General features: G+C 33.3%; 1 protein-coding gene across 1 annotated transcript; it reads right to left on the bottom strand.

Annotated features, from left to right (window-relative positions):
• Positions 1-6422: 6422 nt before the first annotated feature.
• Positions 6423-9343, bottom strand: LOC120279083 (protein CLMP1). Its single transcript, XM_039285939.1, is given in 3 exon segments — positions 6423-8387; positions 8389-8640; positions 8642-9343. Coding segments are annotated over 3 exon segments (2322 nt in total). The 5' UTR covers positions 9269-9343; the 3' UTR covers positions 6423-6944.
• Between the last annotated feature and the right edge of the window lie 10832 nt (positions 9344-20175).

Below are 20175 nucleotides of genomic sequence, written 5' to 3'. Positions count from 1 at the left end.
GTAAACTTATATGTCTCTAATTTTTTTTAAATAAGAGACACTTGTCGCCTATTTATAATATTTTAAAAAAAATAATCAAATATATTATAATCAAGAAACTTTGTAAAGATATAAATTCCAAATAAAATAAAATAAAAACCGAACCCTACAAACAAATGGTTATTAAGTGTGTAGATATATAAATATATAATAAGAAAGAAGAACTAGTGAATTGAAGAAGTGAATAATAAAAATTTTCCTTAGTGTTTGGACAAGGGAACAAAGACAATATGATTTAAAAAAATTCTGAGAATATCTTAAAAGTCCTTCAAAGTATCACTTATTCACATAGTGTTCAGATTAAATTTGGGTATTCGCAATAAATTTTTTTTTTCTGACAATTTAATTTTTAGTCGTTCTGTCATAAAAATAGTTGCCATTGACAGAAATGATCCTCAGGTTTTTAAGCGAAAACACATAATATTAAACGGAAAAATCAAAAAAATAAATATTAAACGAAAAAGTACCATATATATTAAGTGAAAATTTATGTAGTTAAACATAAACATATAATCTTAAACGAAAACTATACATATTAAACGAGAAGTATATGTTGTAAGATAAAATAAACTGATAGAGTGAGTTGAAGTAACTGAAAAGAGGTTGTCAAAAAAAAAAAATGGTATGGTTGAAAAATTAAATTGTCGGAGGGTTTGTCTGAGAAGTTTTGAAACTTTCACGTATAATTATTTTAATAAAAAAGTTGTTCTAAAGAAAACCAAGTCCTTTTATTTTTATTAATGGTTTTTTTTTTGTTGAGTCTTGTGTGCTCGTACTTCTCTATCTCAAAACATTCAACCAAACAATTTTGTTGACTATGATAATTGATATCCATTAGTGTGCTTCACCATTATTCCCCATGTGCAATGTGTCATTTATTATTATTATTATTATTATTATTATTATTATTTGTTAAAAAACACCAAAAAGCTCGTTTCATCTTTGTGAAAATCTTGAATCCATCTTCTATTTTCTGTATTTTCAACATACTCTTACTTTTCAAAAGTTTGATTTTTAGTCTGCTAGGGTTTTAATAGGGTTCATGAAAAGATATCAAAGGGTCTATTTAGGAAAAATGCATAGTTTCAGGGATTGCTATGTAATTTTCCCTGTATGTATTCAAAATAAAAAATAAAATCAAAATATGTCCTCCATTTTGAAATATAAATTGTTTTGAGAAAAAATAATTATTGTTTTATAATATCAATGCAATAGTTATTTGTTTTATTTAAATTTTATCTTTTTCAAATTTTTTTAAATACATAAATGAATAAAGTCATATTCATAGTCCCAAAAAAAAATATATAGTTATTAAATTTTATAAAAATTAATATTATTGTTAATTTTTGTATAATATTTTTAAACAATTTATATTATAAAACGGAGAAAGTATATTAAAAAAAGATAATATATATAATTATAAATATTTAAAAAAAAAGGGAAAAGAAGTCAAGAGAAACATAATAAAATTTGAAACTTGAAGGAAATGGTGGTAAGTGGTAACCAAATGATGGTTGATGGTTGTGCCCTTTATTTTTTTGCTGCTATTGATTTGACCACACAATTCTTGTTCTTGTTCTTGTTCCTTGACTTTTCTCAAACAAGTGAATCAAATTGCCAATTTATTCAGTGGGCACTGAATCAACTTGGAATAATTTTATAAATAATTATTTCACATTTATATCAAGTAATTAGTACAATAAAAGATTTCTCACTTTGAAAGATACCAGAATCCATATCCCGCTAATCATAGTGATGGTACCGGTTATAAAACAGGAGTAGATAGATCGAGAACAGACATAGTGGTAGAAATAGATCACCCAATGAGAATGCATTGGCTGGATAATCAATTCATGTCATGTACATATGGCCTCATTGAATTGTGATCGCTGTAATTTTTATAAAAAAAATTAATTGGTATATAAAATTAAATATTTATAAGATTTTTTTTACATACCCATTAAAAATAGGAAGTTGTTTATATACACATGTAAAACTGATATTTACTTATATAAATTGCATAAAATTATTTTTATTTATTCATTTAGCTCTTATAAAGTTAAAAATTGTTTAGGTATATAAATAAAATTGTTATATAAAACTATATAAGAAAATGTACATATTTATGTAAATAATTTCCTCTATTTATAATTAGAATCATTTGGCACCAATGTACCAATGGTTTACATTTGTTAATTCGCTAATATTTTATTGGAGTTTAATTAATGTATACTTTTAATTAATTGAATTTTATATAATAAGACAAGTACCTTAGTTCCAATGGGAATCTAAAACAGAAAAGCATTCTTTTTTCTACACCTTTAACCTTACCTATAAAATAATATTAATTTTGTGGGCTCATTTGGAAATAAATTATCAAAATAACAAAAGCTAATAAGCTACCAACCTTTTCTATTATTTCTTAGTGCAAATAAAATTACTTTAAACTTTGGATTTATTATTATAAATATAATAAATTTATTTTTTATAAAAATATTAAATATAAAAATACATCAGTTACAATGATTTAAAGAATATAATGAACAATGTTAATGTATAATATTAAGCCTGAATATATAATATTACTACATCACATCAATTCATTATTTTATCATTTGATATTTTTTTTTACCAACTAATAAATTGAAAATTTAAGAGAGAGTAGTGGATAAAAAAAATAAATTAAAATGCATATGCAAAATAATAAATAAATATTACACATTATCATCATAAATAATGAATACTTTTGTATTATTTTAATTTTGAGAAGAATGAATGAGGAAGGGTTTGTCTTAAAATTCATTGACTTTTCAACAAAACCAGTACCTTTGAGTGGCTAACAATGTTGTCAGGTCACATCAAAAAACCAAACTCTGTAGATTTTGACCAAAATGTCCAAATAATGAAAAGTTATACTAACCATTTTACACTTCAAAGACTTTCATTGGGAAGTCTCCAATTAATAAATAAATAAATAAAAACCATTAAGTATAACACAGACAAAAAAATCAAACATATTAAAACCATAATAATAATAATAAAACATGTTTTTTTAATTTCTCATATGTATAACATTATATATATATATGCACATGATTCAAAATATTGAAAAAATATTATATTATGGACTTATCTAACTTATAGTACACTAAAGACATAGTAAATAAAATAATCATTGGATTAAATAACAAGTTGATAAAAACCAATATATATATATATATATATATATATCAATAAATTAAGAACCATAGAAAATATTATTTCTTTACCGACACAGGTCAAATTAGTCGAACCAAATAAATACCGTGCCGAGAGGTCAAAATAACCAAACCAAATAAATACCATACCATGTTGAAGAAAATATTATTTCTCTACCGACAGAGGTCAAATTAGTCGAACCAAATAAATACCGTGCCGAGAGGTCAAATTAGCCGAACCAAATAAATACCATACCGTGTCTCTTGGCACGCATGTTTACTTAGTAAAAGTTTCCTAAGGCTAAGTATTTCACCATGTTCAACCTTTTCTTGGTCACTTTGGCATTACAATTAGCACGAGGAAAACAAAACCATGACTAAGGCTTCAGGTAAAGTCATCTAACCAGTCCCTTTTGAATTCAAAAAATCATCTAAGAAAGTATCTGCTTCTTCAGATACTCTTCTTTTCACACCATAAAAAGGAACAACGAAAAATTCGTGCTCAAAAATAGTCCGACAACTTCGAAGCAACATAATAGTAATTTAAGTATAAAGACGTTAACAGGACACTTGAGGTTTGCAACATGCTATTCATTTCACCGAAGGATTGTCATTGACTTACACATCATATAAACGGAATGCCTAAGGTTGAACGAGTGTTGGAAAAGTGCGGCATTGAATATGAATCTATGAATGTCTACTTTGGCATGGTTTGCAGAAAATTAATGGATGCCCTTCCTGCAAAACTAGAGATGTATTTTCATTACATATGCAGGGGCAGTAATGTTTTTTGTTGACAAATGAGAATGCACCAGAAACATGCCATGAAATTCAAGGAAAAAGTGAATATTGTGCACAACATTGTTAAGTTTTGAGTAAAATAGATGACTGAACATTGTCAAAGTTAGTGAATTTCTAATTGACTGCAGCAAAGGGTGTTGCACTTAAAAACCATGCCTACTTGTTCATTTCTCATTGTCGATAACCTAAATCACTAATTTGAAAAATATAACAATTTGATGATATAAAAACAAAACAGAAGGATCCAATTTCATACAACTCACTTAAAGCCAGGTAAGCCCTCAGACTGTTCTAAGATACCAGTATCACGAATCAAGCAACGAGTGTAATCGACAACTTGATTATAACCTTCTTCATTGACTCATATCAAATACCAATCAATTGTTTGACAAATGGACAGCATTCTTTGGAGATCACAATGATCGTATGGCATGTTTTAGGATATATTCAATCCCTTGAGGATCTCTAAACTCAACTTTTTACATAATATATTAAAGAAAAAGAGTTCCCTAACTTTGAAAGTTCTATCTAATGGTCTGCTTGAAATCTCCAAGGTTGCATTTAATTGGATATTAACTTGGTATTAAGACAGGATTATTCCCAGTTAATTATTAATAACCAAAAACCAAAACACATGAGAGTAACCACAGTAAGAATAACCCCATTAAGAGGTATTAAGAAGGATTAACCCCAATGCTAGTTTGATATCCATGTCTAGATTATTATCGTGTAGGGAGTCACGTATTTGACAAACTTAGAATTGGGTTTATTCAACAAACTCAGCAAAAATAACGTTTTACTCGCATCAGATAAACACCATCTATTAAACCCTGATCAACAATCTCTTTAAACTATTTATGTTTAATGCAAATCACCTTACACATACCGACATTCTCTTGACAATCATCTCCACTATCTACATCCTCTGTTAATATTCTGGTAAGGTTACTTTCTTTCTCATCTTTTTTTCCCTAATGAAATATAAGTATTTTAGTCATATTCTGGGTTTCTTTTTTTTATCAAATAGAAAGAACACAGATCTAAATCTCAAAAAAACACATAAAGCAAGGGCTTAAGCGGAAAAACACCCGTAATTTACATCATAATTTATAGCAACAAATTTTTTATTATATGGATAACATTTTAAATATTTGAAAGGGTTAAAAATAAATAAAGTTTAGCACATATTACTCTTGTTAATCTCTCATACACCCAAATAACAACACTCCTTAACAAAAGCACAGGCATTAAATTATTTTCTAAGGAAACTTTAAAAAGCCCTATGGACAATAGGATCCACCCAATCAAAACCCAATCAAGAAAGGGATAGATATGGACAACAAAAGTGGGAGTAATGGTAGTAGCACCAGTCAGCATGAAGATGATGTGCATTGTTGGACACTAAGCTTGAAGGCACAGACCTAAATTATTTTTTAAGTAGTATGAATCCAAAATCATTGCCTGCAGATCCAAATAAAGAATTATATGAACAGGCGTAATAATGGTGTATGTGGAACCATATTCTTTTCAAACAAGTTTGGTACCAATTGATTGAGAATCAGTTTAGCCTAAATCAAATCAAACCAATAGTTTCCCTGACAAAGACATAATAGCATTGTGCATAGTGTAGTATGCAGATTACTAATACCTATGATCTACAGGCAAAAGAAAAAAAAAATTCTTGCAATTTTCTACTCTTGTGCCAGTTTTAACTATTTCCTATCAAAGAAACAAAACACATATGATAACTTACATGTCATGTCATTTACCTTACTAAATCCTAGGCTAATCAAAGGCAGGAGTAGGTCTCTCAATGACTCTTGGAAATATCATCTTTGGCATCTATCCCTGAACTTGACCCTTCCACAGCAATCACCTCCGTTACTCACTTTTTTTTTTTGCCTTGTACCAGGCATTCCGATGGCTAGAATATAGGATTCAAAAGGTAGCAGCTATGAAGAGGATTATTAAGTGCAAATGGAATTGAAACAAAAGATCTTTTATGAAGTTCATCTTCTCTTTCTAGAGTCTAGACTTAAGATTCTTGCTTTCCATTCTTCTTCTTCTTCTCAAACAAATTACAAAGCCTTAGTTATTGAGCATACATGTCCACACTTATTGAAATGGCTCCCAACATCAGCACAAAATGTCCCACATATCAGAGCCAAAGACATGTAGACATGTTGGCTGGAATTATGAAATAAATCTGATTATTCCTAATTTACAACTGTCTATCCAGCTTTTTCACTCTGTTATAGTCCATTTACATAATAACATTTCATGTAAGAAGAACCATCAAGAACATAATTTGCATTCATAGAAACTTTCCAAAGAATAAACAGTTTGAGCATAAACAGAGTTTCAGAAGCAAACTGACTCAAAACAAAAAGTTAATTCATGCAAGTGAAACTTTTATAGAATTCACCATGAGGAATGATCTATCTCAACATCTAAACAGCACAAAACACATTCTATCACAATTATCTGATGTTCACATATAACACGGCTGTGTGGGTTTAAGACCTAATATAAGTGGTAACAGCTACTGCAATTACCAGAACAAGGTTTTGCTTGGGAAAAAGGATAAAATGATTGAAAACAGAAATGCATACAATCAGAACAAAAATCCATCATTTTTGTCAGGAAACGTTAAGTCGTCCTCGTGGTCTTCCACAAAATAATTTAGATTAAACAGTCAAAAAGTACACACCTGGCACATCTGAGTACCAACCTTCTCATTTTGGAAACAATTCATGACTGCAGCTGCCGGAGTTTAAGCAGCAACAATAGATAGAACTTTCAGACGGCAAGCCATTTGATCAATAGAAAATCATTCCATTCCCAAGCGCACATATATCATACATGTGCACATCCTCCAACACGAAGTTCATGGAAGCGCTGTTAGAATCAACTTTCCACCACAAGCTTATTTTCAAGCTTGGAATCTGTTTCAGAAGAATCCATTTTTAGATTCACAACATGAGCTTCATTGTTTTCCATGCCCATCAAATTGGATGAATGGTTTTTAAGAACCACAGAGATGTCGACTTCAGAAGCCCCAGCTAGCTTAAATCTTTCAACTGCTGTATCAAGAGTCTTCTTCCAATCTCCACACCCCAGCTTAAATTCAACCTGTGAGCGCTCAAAGAGCATGTTACCCCAAAACAGATGTATCTGAGATCTCATGACAGCAGCCTGTTCAGCTGCCTCTTCTGGTGATACTTCCTCCTGAACATCCACACCCACTGCATGCTTTCTCCTTTTCTTCAGTAATTCCTCCATTTTGCTAGTGCCAGGGCTTTTAAGCTCTGCAGTCCTCTGCGCTTCCACTTTCTCCCACATCTCAGTGGCAGCCTTCATTTTCTCCTCTGCGCTGTCAAAAAGCTGAATTGTGCCTGAAGAATCCCATGTTGTAAAGTCAACCTTATTAGCCAAGGCAAAGGACCACTGCAACTTTGCAGATTCAAAATGTTGCTGCCCTAATGCAAGTAAACCCTCATAAAAATCCGGCTTGATCCGAAGTGCTTCTTCATACTTCTGTCCTGCAAGCTCATACCTTTCCCGCACCCAATCATATGCGCCATGCAGCTGAGCTGCAATGGCATCTTTGGAGGTAGTCTCATCCAGAGGAATCCGTTTCCTCGCTGCGCACATGTGTACATTTCCCCAGTTGAAGAAAGCCAGTGCAGCAACCTCCTGGAATTTAGCAGCTGCCATCACAAAAAGAGCCTGGGCATCTTCACTGGTCACTGTCTCCTCAAGAGCCTCTGCACACAGCTCCATCCCCAGCTCATGCAAGTCCAAGTGCGCATCCGGGTCAATGCCAACCTGAGTGCGGAACAACTGAGCAAACTCAAACAACCAATCATCAATCTCAACTTCTTTGCACTCTGCATGATTGCACTCCTTCTTCCCAATCTTCTCCTTCACAACCTCTTCATCCATCTCTTTCTTAACACTATCAACATCACCAACTTCCAGTGCCTTACCATCCTCTGAAGGAGAATTCGATGATCCATCATCCACCTTAATCAAGCCCTCGTCCTCCACCAGCTTCTCCTCTTCTTCAGGCACTGCAGGTTCCTGCTCAGGACTCACCTCAACAATGTGCAGCCTTAACACCCGGAGCACATTACCCTCATCCACTTCAGCTCGAGAAACACCTTTTGCTCCTCCTCCTCCTCCTTCTTCAGAACCCATCCTATCAACAGATGATTCAGCCAATCTGAGCTCTGCAGTGCTGGTAATAGTAACAAGATCACCATCATCATCCTTGTACTTAATCAGAACATGCTTGGATGCTGGAAACCTAGTCATCACGATCTCTCTCAATGCCCGGAACCCGCAGTTTCACCGGCATCTGAGCAAGCCTTATATCATGGTCATAAACAAGCTTGAGAGGCCGCCATCTAGTGATCGGAGACAAACGCGAATCAGATGAAGAACTCTTCCCAAGAACCGGAGCAGCTTGGGGTTGCGGAGGAACCGATGGAGAGGGTGGTTTAGGAGCAGCTTGGGGTTGGGAAAGTCTACGCTCAAGGCCATTAGGGAGAGATTTGGAAACCGTGGTTGTGGGAGTGGGAGTGGGAGTGGAAGTGAGAGGGAGAGGATTTCTTAGTAGCGGGGCGGGTGGGGAGGCAGGGGCCAAGACCGGCGATGGGGGAGCCGACGGCGGAGGCGCCGAGGGCGGCGGGGGAGGGGTGGCTAAGAGAATCGTCAGGGCGAGGGGAGAGAACAGAGCGGATGCGGCGGGAGAGGTCGAGAGCGTCGGAATGGGAAGGATCGGAGGCGAGAAGAGCTTGGAGATCCTGAAGGGCGAGGTCGTTGCGGCCAAGAGCCTCCAGAGCGCGGGCACGCCGAAGGAGTGCACGGGGGAAGCGTGGCTGGGCCTGGAGAGCAAGGGAGCACTCGGCTGCGACGGCATCGTGGTCGACGGGACGCATTTGCATGAGGCACGCCGCGCGGTTGCTATGGAAGACGGCGCGCTCGGGGTGGGATCTGGGTAGGAGCTTGAGGCCGAGCTCGTAGTGGTGGAGAGCACCAGCGTAGTCCTTGGATTGGAAACGACGATTGCCTTCCTCCTTGAGCTCGAGGGCGCGCTTCATGAAGATGGAAGGATCGGTGACGGGGATACCATTGGGAGGAGGGGAAGGAGAGGGATCGGTGGAGGAGGCGGTGGCGGCGGAGGAAGGATTGGAGAGTTTCTTCTTCTTGGCACCGGATTTCCCCATCGGAGACGGTGGGGGAGGAGGTGGCGGCGGCGGAGGAGGAGGAGAAAGGGGATTGAGATTCTAGAGTTTTCTCTCTGGTTTGAAAGGGTGACGAAGAAAGGCGTCATTTTTATCCGCCAAATGTTAGGCCGGAGAACGAACCGGTCGGTTCGGTTCGGATTGAACCGAGATGTTTGGTTCGTTTTTTTGGTTAAGGGTTTTTTTACTTGTCAGCCCCTGAAAAATAGCCATATTATTTTTTCAAATATTTTTTATTGCCCTCTTTTTTTGTCACTAACCCTTGGGAAGTTTAAAAAAAAAAATATATGAAGAATTTGAAAAAAAAATTTATATTTAGTCCAATAGAAAAATATCGAGAGATAATTTTTTTTTTGTTTGGTTGGAAAGAGGAGTAGGAGGAGTGAGAAGAGATGTAATGTATATTTTACTAATTTATCTTTTTATATAAAATTGATCATAATAATTTTTTAATACGTATCTAAATATACAAACTTTGTTAATATTAATATTAATATTATTAATAATATTATTTGTATAATAATATTATTATTATACAAATATTATTATTATTTTAAACTAATATTATAATTATTCAATTTTTCATGTTTATTTATCTTTTTATACTATTATTATTATTATTATTATCCAAAAAAAATATTATAATTAATCTTCAATTGACACATTAAAAAATTAAGAAAAAAATAATATGAATAATGAAACTAGATTTTAAAAAGATATTACGGTAATTTCTCAAATTGATTAAGGATAATTTGGTTTTCATAAATGTTAAGAAATAAAAAAGTAAAATATAAGGTTTTTAATAAGTAAAGAATATAATGGGGATTATTGAAATAACTGAAGGGCAGTATTGGTAAAATGTGAATCGAATCTAAAATCTCACTTTGTAACACAATGCATCACATACTTTTATAACCAAAAAAGGATAATTGTTTTTTATCTAGTTTCATGTATAAGAGTACATAAAAAATCAATAAAAATTCAATTAATGTGGAGATGCTAATAGATTGGCAGGATAACATGAATTATATAGGCCCAAAGTCAACAATTGTGGCTTATCTTCATCCAAAAGTAGAACTTGTACACATGAATTCAAATAAAAATAAAATTACAATCAATCAAATATATCCAAAAGGACTGGATTTTCAAATATGCTTAATTGATTTCTTATCAAAAGAGTACTAACCTACAGACATGTCGATTAATCATCCTAATTGGGTAGGTGACACGTCCGAATATGCGTGTAAACCGCAAGTGCACAGGTGTCGAAGTAATAATTACCCCGGTGAGTGGGTAGTCGAATCCACAGGGAATGAAAGTATTAGTATTAACTAATTCTTAGTTATCTAGTCGAAATCAATAAATGTGATGAAATGAACTAATTGCAAGGGAATTAATAAGCAAGCAAACAGGCAAGAAAAACAAGTAAAGGAGATCTCAATCAATAAAGATAAGGTACCCGGATAATGCTCCCCTTAGGATCTAACATGGAGCTCAAGATTCACTAAATGTTTCTAAACCGAGTCTAATGAGTCGAGGTAATCCAAGAACAACCGGCCCTTGCCTCCAAGCAACCAGTACTAGTCCCCGTCAAGGTCCCGGCGGAGAAATCGCTCAATCTCAACATCTCACACCCCATATGACCGCAATACGCTCTAGGGACACCTAAGAGTGAAACCGATTCCTAAAGATAGATCCAACCCTAATTCCCGGCGAAGGATCCCTAACCCCCTACAAGGTCCCGGCGGAGAAATCTCTCAATCTCACTCCTCACACCAAATATGGTTGCATAGAGTTTAGGGAATACGGAGATAGGAAACACTCAATCGGAAGGGAAAGGGGACACTCCACTACCTCATGACTCACCCTCTCAACCCTCTTTAACCTTGAAGCTCTAACTCTAATGGAGACATCTCTCTCATCAAAGTAACAAATCATCAAATCCAATCAACCACAAGGATTAATTAAACAAACAAGCAATGGGAATACAAGATTAAAACTCAAATCAACTCGGATTTAATAGAAACATAAAGCAAATCATTACAAAAACATAGATCCTAGGGTTCACATGCCCAAATACCTACTAGGGTTTAGCCCTCCATGGAGCAAGTTACAAAACAATGATGAATACAATGAAAAGCAATGAAAACCATAAAGTAAAGCCCCCTTAAATTCGTGATGATGGCCTTGATGGGTCACCCAACGTCTTGAAGAATCCTTCTCCGAAGCTAGGTCGCCGAAGGCTCCCTCTATGCTATGACGGAGAGAAGATCGATCAAAGTTGGTGATGGACGCCCCCCCAATATCGCCAAAGACCTTCTCCAAAACCCTAGCCGCCTTGCCTTCAAAGTGCTCGCCAAAACCCTCGCCAAAAAGTCCGTCAAGAATAGGGCAAACGGCCTATTTAAAGCCCAAAACCGCACTGTCACGTGCCCCCACGCGCCCATGTGGATTTTCCACGCGCCCATGCGGGCTGCAGGAATTTCCATGCGGGCGCATAAACAGTAATTTTGCTACAGTATTTTGTTACCTTTTTACTCTTCGAGGCATTCACCACCTATCTTTGCTACAGTGTTTTGCTACATAACTCCCAACATTGTGTCTTTATAGCCTATCTTTGCTTCTTTTTAACTCTTCAAGGCATTCACCACCTATATGCATAAAAGAACACCAAATACACAATATGAGACATAAACCATGGTAAAAAATGATGCTCAATGCATGTAAAACATATATAAAAATATGTCTACTCAAGCATTTATCAGTAGGTCCAAGTATCTTCTCTCCAGCACGTGCCTTTCAGCTTCATACTCAATCAAAACCAAGGGTCACTGTGTATCAGTGCATGCAATGGTGCCATAAGGCTTACTTTGGTTGTGAAACCAAAATATACAAATAAATCAAAACCAATCCTCACTCCAAATGACAAATAAATCAAAACAATCCTAAATCCAAATGAGGTGACACATCTATCCCTCAGTGCATGTAATGGTCCTATAAGACATATTTTGGTTATACATAATAATATATATATATCTATACACACTTTTACCTAATCATAAAGGCTAGCATTTTGCTAAAGCAAATTGCGCAGACACCATATGGACTTGCCCGCAACTGAATAATAATGAATTTGTATAATAGGTTCAATAACAGAATGAACATCCAATAGAGCAAGGAAATTATTAATTCTCAAGATTTAACATTAGTGATATTGGTTAGTATTGACTGTATTAGCATCTATCGAAGCTCATATTGAAACAAAAATAAGACTCCAATATGAAGTTGATATTAGTGCAGTACGAAAATGAGCTTTCGGGTAAGTTTTTATCACATTATAATAATCATCACATGCAGATATGTTTTTTGATCAATAAAAACTACAATAAAAGACAATCATATCCACAACCACAATAAGAACATATAGTTAACAGATTGGAAAACCAAGGAAACCAAAACAAAAAAATCAACACCATTATGAGAATAAACAAACCAAAAAGCTCAAACCGAATTGACCAAAATGGAAACAAACATCATTAGATCTATCCAAAGACCAAAGCAAGTATCCTCAGCAAATCAAAATCAAACTGGTAAGCCAAATTTTCAAAAGCTCAAGCAGACATGTTTATCAAAAACGAAGAGAAACAAAGAGAGAGAGAGGAAGATGTTTCCAATACCTGAACAACCTCAACAACGGTCTTTGTAATGGTGACAGCAACACGTCTGGGAATGAACTTCATATTGTACCAGGGTGATAAGAAATAAAAATCCAAGCCCCAATAAATGAAGAAGAGAAATCTAAGAGAGCAACACAAAAGTTCAAAAATCATGCCAAGTGGCAATCATGGAGTTGCAAAGCAAATCAGGCAAAAATCAATTCATCCAAACACCCAACAAAAAAAACCAATTTTTATAGCTTAAAATCAAACAAACAAACACAAGATACTATTCAAAATCAAGAAAAACAATGCAAGAGCTAGAAGAAAAAAAACTCCAAAACAGCACAAATCTAAAGCCCAAATCACACATTCAAGAAGGAAAGATGAGTCCATTTCATTCCAAACCTTCACAACATCATAGCAACCCCTCCACCTTCAAGATCCATGCATAGTATCCAGAGTCAAAACAGCAGCAAGTCAATGCCTTTCCTGCTTAGCTCATCTTCTGAGCACAAGAAACCCAGACAACCAATCTTCTTCTTGTATTCTATCTTTCTAAGACAAAGAGCTCACCTTAGCATCAAAGCTTGTTTGTATTTCCTCCTGATACAACAACTTCTTTCCACTACCACACCATGAATCATCCCAATATGATATTCCTAAAGCTTTTACCAAAGAAAGACAGCTTAAACGGAAGCGGATGAGATCTAGGGTTAAAAGAGCTTTCACAGCGCTATGCGGCGAGGATTTAGGGGAAGCGGATGAGATCTAGGGCAACAACCAACAAACTAATCTAATCCGATCAATCTGAATAAGCTAATCTAAGGCGTCCGACCTAAACGTCTAACAAAGGAAAGCCAGAGAAATAAGGTTTTTTGGTTGGGGGAGTGTGGAGAGGGTGAGGGGGTGTTTGGGGGTGTAGTGGATGTTTGGTTAGGGAAGTGAAGAGGGGTAAAAGGGGATGAGGAGCGGTACCTCAGCCCTCATAACCCACTCCCCCAAATTGGGGTCTTTTGGGGAAGTGGGTGTTTGTATTTTATTTTATTTTTTGTTAAATGATATAAAATACCAATATTGTGTCCTTCACTTATTTCAATAATCCCCACTATATCTTTTATTTATTAAAATTTCTGAGGACGTTTAGTTGCAAGGAATGGAATGGAGAGAAGTGGAAGAGTAATTATAATGAAGGGGATTGGAAAAGTAATGGGAATGAAAACTATGTTTGGTTGGAAGGATTGGAGAGGTAGTTTATTGGGCATGGGAAAAGTAAAAAAGAGAAAACATGATAAAATGGCTATTATGCCCTTTAAATGAATATTATCATATATATATATATATATAGTAATGAGAGTTGTGACAATTATATTTTTTTATTAATATCATTAAGTAACAATTAATTAACTATAATATATAACTAATTACTAATTTAAATATATTTTTAAATAAAATATATTTTGAATTATAATAATTACTTTTTAACTATTAATGTTAATTAATGTCCAAATTTATTGTTAATATTATAATAAGCAATTAATTAACTAATATAAATAACTAATTACAATTTGGTTAATATCCCCAAAAAAAAAAAAAAGTGGGTTAAAGCAAGAGTAGTATTGTCATTTCATTATCAAGGAATCGAGAATCCCCTCAAAATTCAAGTGCATGTGACTCCTTCTCCATAACTTCCTCACTCCTTCATCATACCTCCCTCACTCCCATTACTCCACACCCAAACAAGAGTTTACACAATGTAAGTAATGACTTCCATTCCACTACTTCAAACCAAACACCCCATCTATTCTTTACTTATTAAACTTTTATCAACAGACTAAATTATCTTTTACCAATTCGAAAATTTACCATAATATTTTTTTTTAAATCTAATTCCACCTTTCCTATTTTTTTTTTTAATTTTTTAATGTGTCAATTGAAGATTAATAATAATATTTTTTAATAATAATAATATAAAAAGACAAACAAATATAAAAAAAATTGAATAATTATAGTATTAGTTTAAAAATACTATTGTTATTTGTATAATAATAATATTATTATTATAAAAAAATATTATTAGTAATATTAATATTAATATTAATAAAGATTGTACAAAATGATCTTAGATACGTATAAAAAATTATTATGATCAACTTTATATAAATGGGTAAATTAGTAAAATGCATATTACATCTCTCCTCACTCCTCCTTCCAACTAAACGAAAAAAATAGATCACCCCTCCACACTCCTCCATTAAACCAAATATAAAATTTTTTCAAACCCTCCATTCTTCTACCCTTCTTACTCCCCTCAATCCCCTTTTTCTCTGAACCAAACAAGGGGTAAAGGGATGTGAAGGAAGGGGATTAGTGGAGAAGGAGCAGAGGGGTTTGGATTTGGATTATGTGGGTGGTATTAATAGATGTTTGCTCTTTCAAGTCATGAGCATTGAAAATGTAATCCATTCCAAATTGTCAAATGGCCTCTCAAAATGAGAATTTAGAAAGTAAATTTTTTATGTTTTCAAACTTAATTGACTATAGATAAGGAAAAGATGTCATTGTCTCCGGGTCAAACAACGTCACACATTAACCAATATAATATATGCAGATAAAAAAAAAGGCCATTGTCATTAGGTAATGAAACATTATTTGTCTTTGGTTAGTTATTACATGGTGTTGGAAAAATCATAGGAGGCTGAAAAGTGACATTGTTGTTGTTAAGAGCATGATTAACAGATCGAAGTGACATTTGCGGTGGATGGATCATGGTGTTGAAAAAACATGTGAAACTGAAAACAACATTATTATTGTGAAAAGTGGTTAAAGGACAAGAACAAACACCCAATTAAAATTGGACCAATGTCTCTCAAACGAAAGTTTCGGAAAAGAAAGATATTCGGAAGATAGAATTAAGAGTAAGCATATATATATGTATGTGGTATTTATCCTTTTCATTTTACACAAAACTTTTTTATGTATTAATTTTTTACTTATTTTTTTTTTATCATGCATATATGAAATGCCACTATAGAGAATCTTGAAAGAAAAAGAATTAGATTGAACCACATTTTATTGATTAGATAAATGATTTATTTTTAAATTCAATCAAAAAATAGTAGAAAGATCAACATACATAAACAAAATATATATCTTGATTTATTATTATTATTATTATAATTTTTATTTTTTACAATGTGACTACCCATCAATTTAAGACGTCTAGCCTGAATGTCCAACCATTAGAGGACAAATGTCCAACAAAGGAAAGCCAGCGGAATAGGGTTTTTTTAGTTGGGGAGTGAGGAGGGGTGAGGGGGTGTAGTGAATGTTTGGTTGGAGGAGTGAAGGGGGTGAAAAGGGTGAGGAGAGGTGCCTCATCCCTCCTCAGTCCTCATAACCCACTCCCTCAAATTGGGGTCTTTTGCCCCCTGTTTGGTTCAGAGGGGGAGGGGGTGTAAGGGGAAGTGAGGGGGGGAAGGAGGAGTATGGAGGGTTTGAGACAATATTGTGTTTGGTTCATGGAGGAGTGTGGAGGAGTGGTTAATTTTTTTTTGTTTAGTTGAAAGAGGAGTGGGGAGGAGAGAGAAAGAGTGTAATGTGTATTTGACTATTTTGCCCTTTTACAATAAAATAGGTAATAATATATATATATATATATATATAATCAATTGTAGAATAATAATAATAACACAATATATAATATATGATAAACATTATAAAACACACACACAATAATTAGCGAAAAATATTTATTTGAAAAAAAAATTATGAGGAGTCATAACATCTTAATTATAATTGACAAATATTGGTTAAAATATGAACACTCAATGATCATTCAAGCATACCCTATTTTTGTCATTTGTGAAATGAGAAAGATAGGGTTTTAATAAATAGGATACAATAGGAATTATACATATATGTGAAGGGTATTATTGGTATTTTGTATTATTTTTTTTTAAAAAAACAACAACAATAAACATCCACTCCCCCATAGACCCCAATTTGGGGGAGTGGATTATGAGGGGTGAGGAGGGGTGTCACCCCTCCTCCCTTCCCCAACCAAACAAAGCCGGGTGTTTGTATTTTATTTTATTTTTTGTTAAATGATATAAAATATCAATACTGTCCTTCACTTATTTCAATGATCCCCATTATATTTTTTATTTACCTAAAACTCTATTCTTTACTTATTAAACTTTTATCAACAGACTAAATAATCCTTTATCAATTTGAAAAATTATCATAATATTTTTTTAAAATCTAATTTCACCTTTTTTTTTTATTTTTTTAATGTGTCAACTGAAAATTAATAATAATATTTTTTTAATAACAATGATATAAAAAGATAAACAAATAATTGAATAATTATAGTATTAGTTTAAAAATACTATTATTATTTGTATAATCATAATAATATTATTATTATACAAATAATATTATTAGTAATATTAATATTAATAATAATATTAACAAAGTTTGTACAAAATAATCTTAGATATGTATAAAAAATTATTATGATCAATTTTATATAAAAGGGTAAATTAGTAAATATATATTATATCTCTCCGAACTCCTTCTTCCAACCAAACGAAAAAAAATAGATAACCCTTCCACACTCCTTTATTTAACCAAATATAAAATATTTTCAAACCCTCCATTCTTTTCCCTCCTTACCCCCCACTTTTTCTCTGAAGCAAACAAGGGGGTAAAGGGAAGTGAAGGAAGGGGATTCGTGAGGAAGGAGGAGAGGAGGTTTGGATTTGGATTATATTGGTGGTATTAATTGATGTTTGCTCTTTCAAGTCATGAGCATTGAAAATGTAATCCATTACAAATTGTCAAATGGCCTTTCAAAACCAGAATTTAGAAAGTAAATTTTTTATGTTTTCAAACTTGATTAACTCATGTGTAGATAAGGAAAAGATGTCATTGTCTCCGAGTCAAACAAAGTCACACATTAGCCAATATAATATATGTAGATAAAAAAAGGGTCATTGTCATTAGGTAATGAAGCATTATTTGTCTTTGGTTAATTATGACATTGTGTTGAAAAATCATATGAGGCTGAAAAGTGGCATTGTTGTTAAGAGCATGATTAACAGATGGAAGTGACATTTGTGGTGGATGGATCAGTGTTGAAAAAACATGTGAAATTGAAAACAACATTACTATTGTGAAAAGTGGTTAAAGGACAAGAACAAACACCCAATTAAAATTGGACAAATGTCTCTCAAATGAAAGATTCGGAAGATAGAATTAAGAGTAAGCATATATATATGCATGTGGTGAAGGAATCATGGGGAAGGAGGAGAGGGGGTTTGGATTTGGATTATGTGGGTGGTATTAATTGATGTTTGCTCTTTCAAGTCATGAGCATTGAAAATGTAATCCAATACATATTGTCAAATGGCCTCTCAAAACGAGAATTTAGAAAGTAAATTTTTTATGTTTTCAAACTTGATTAACTCATGTGTAGATAAGGAAAAGATGTCATTTTCTCAGGGTCAAACAAAGTCACACATTAACCAATATAATATATGCAGATAAAAAAAAAGGCCATTGTCATTAGGTAATGAAACATTATTTGTCTTTGGTTAGTTATTACATGGTGTTGGAAAAATCATAGGAGGCTGAAAAGTGACATTGTTGTTGTTAAGAGCATGATTAACAGATCGAAGTGACATTTGCGGTGGATGGATCATGGTGTTGAAAAAACATGTGAAACTGAAAACAACATTATTATTGTGAAAAGTGGTTAAAGGACAAGAACAAACACCCAATTAAAATTGGACCAATGTCTCTCAAACGAAAGTTTCGGAAAAGAAAGATATTCGGAAGATAGAATTAAGAGTAAGCATATATATATATATATGTATGTGGTATTTATCCTTTTCATTTTACACAAAACTTTTTTATGTATTAATTTTTTACTTATTTTTTTTTTATCATGCATATATGAAATGCCACTATAGAGAATCTTGAAAGAAAAGAATTAGATTGAACCACATTTTATTGATTAGATAAATGATTTATTTTTAAATTCAATAAAAAAATAGTAGAAAGATCAACATACATAAATAAAATATATATCTTATTTTATTTTATTTTTTACAATGTGGCTACCCATAAATTTAAGGCGTCCAACCTCAACGGCCAACCATAAGAGGACAAATGTCCAACAAAGGAAATCCAAAGGAATAGGGTTTTTGGTGGGGGAGTGGGGAGGGGTGAAGGGGTGCTTAGGGGGTGTAGTGGATGTTTGGTTAGAGGATTTTTGGTGGGGGAAGGAAAGGGGTGAGGGAGTGGTGTCTCACTCTTCCTCACCCCTCATAACCCATCGCCCTAAATCGGGGTCTTTTGGGGGAGTCGGTGTTTGTATTTTACTTTATTTTTTTTTTGTTAAATGATATAAAATACCAATGTTGTCCTTCATTTATTTCAATTATCCCCATTATATCTTTTATTTATTAAAAACCCTCTTCTTTACTTATTAAACTTTTATCAACAGACTAAATTATCATTTATCAATTTGAAAAATTATCATAATATTTTTTAAAATCTAATTTCACCTTTCCTATTATTTTTTAAATTTTTTATGTGTCAACTGAAAATTAATAATAATATTTTTTAATAATAATAATAATATATAAAGATAAAAAAATATAAAAAATTGAATAATTATAATATTAGTTTAAAAATACTATAATTATTTGTATAATAATAATAATATTATTATTATACAAATAATATTATTAGTAATATTTATATTAATATTAACAAAGTTTGAACAAAATAATCTTAGATACGTATAAAAAATTATTATGATCAATTTTATATAAAAGGGTAAATTAGTAAAATACATATTACATCTCTCCTAACTCCTCCTTCCAAGCAAACGAAAAAAATTGATCATCCCTCCACACTCCTCCGTTTAACCAAATATAAAATTTTTTCAAACCCTCAATTCTCCCACCCACCAGACAAGGGGTTAAAGGGAGGTGAAGGAAGGGGATTTGTGAGGAAGGAGGAGAGGGGGTTTGGATTTGGATTATGTGGGTGATATTAATTGATGTTTGCTCTTTCAAGTCATGAGCATTGAAAATGTAATCTATTACAAATTGTCAAATGGCTTTTCAAAACGAGAATTTAGAAAGAAAATTTTTTATATTTTCAAACTTGGTAGACTCATGTGTAGATAAGGAAAAGATGTCATTGTCTCCGGGTCAAACA

Source organism: Dioscorea cayenensis, chromosome 16 (assembly GCF_009730915.1).
Source record: "Dioscorea cayenensis subsp. rotundata cultivar TDr96_F1 chromosome 16, TDr96_F1_v2_PseudoChromosome.rev07_lg8_w22 25.fasta, whole genome shotgun sequence".
Classification (NCBI taxonomy): domain Eukaryota; kingdom Viridiplantae; phylum Streptophyta; class Magnoliopsida; order Dioscoreales; family Dioscoreaceae; genus Dioscorea; species Dioscorea cayenensis.
This window is presented reverse-complemented; position numbering and strand designations above follow the sequence as displayed.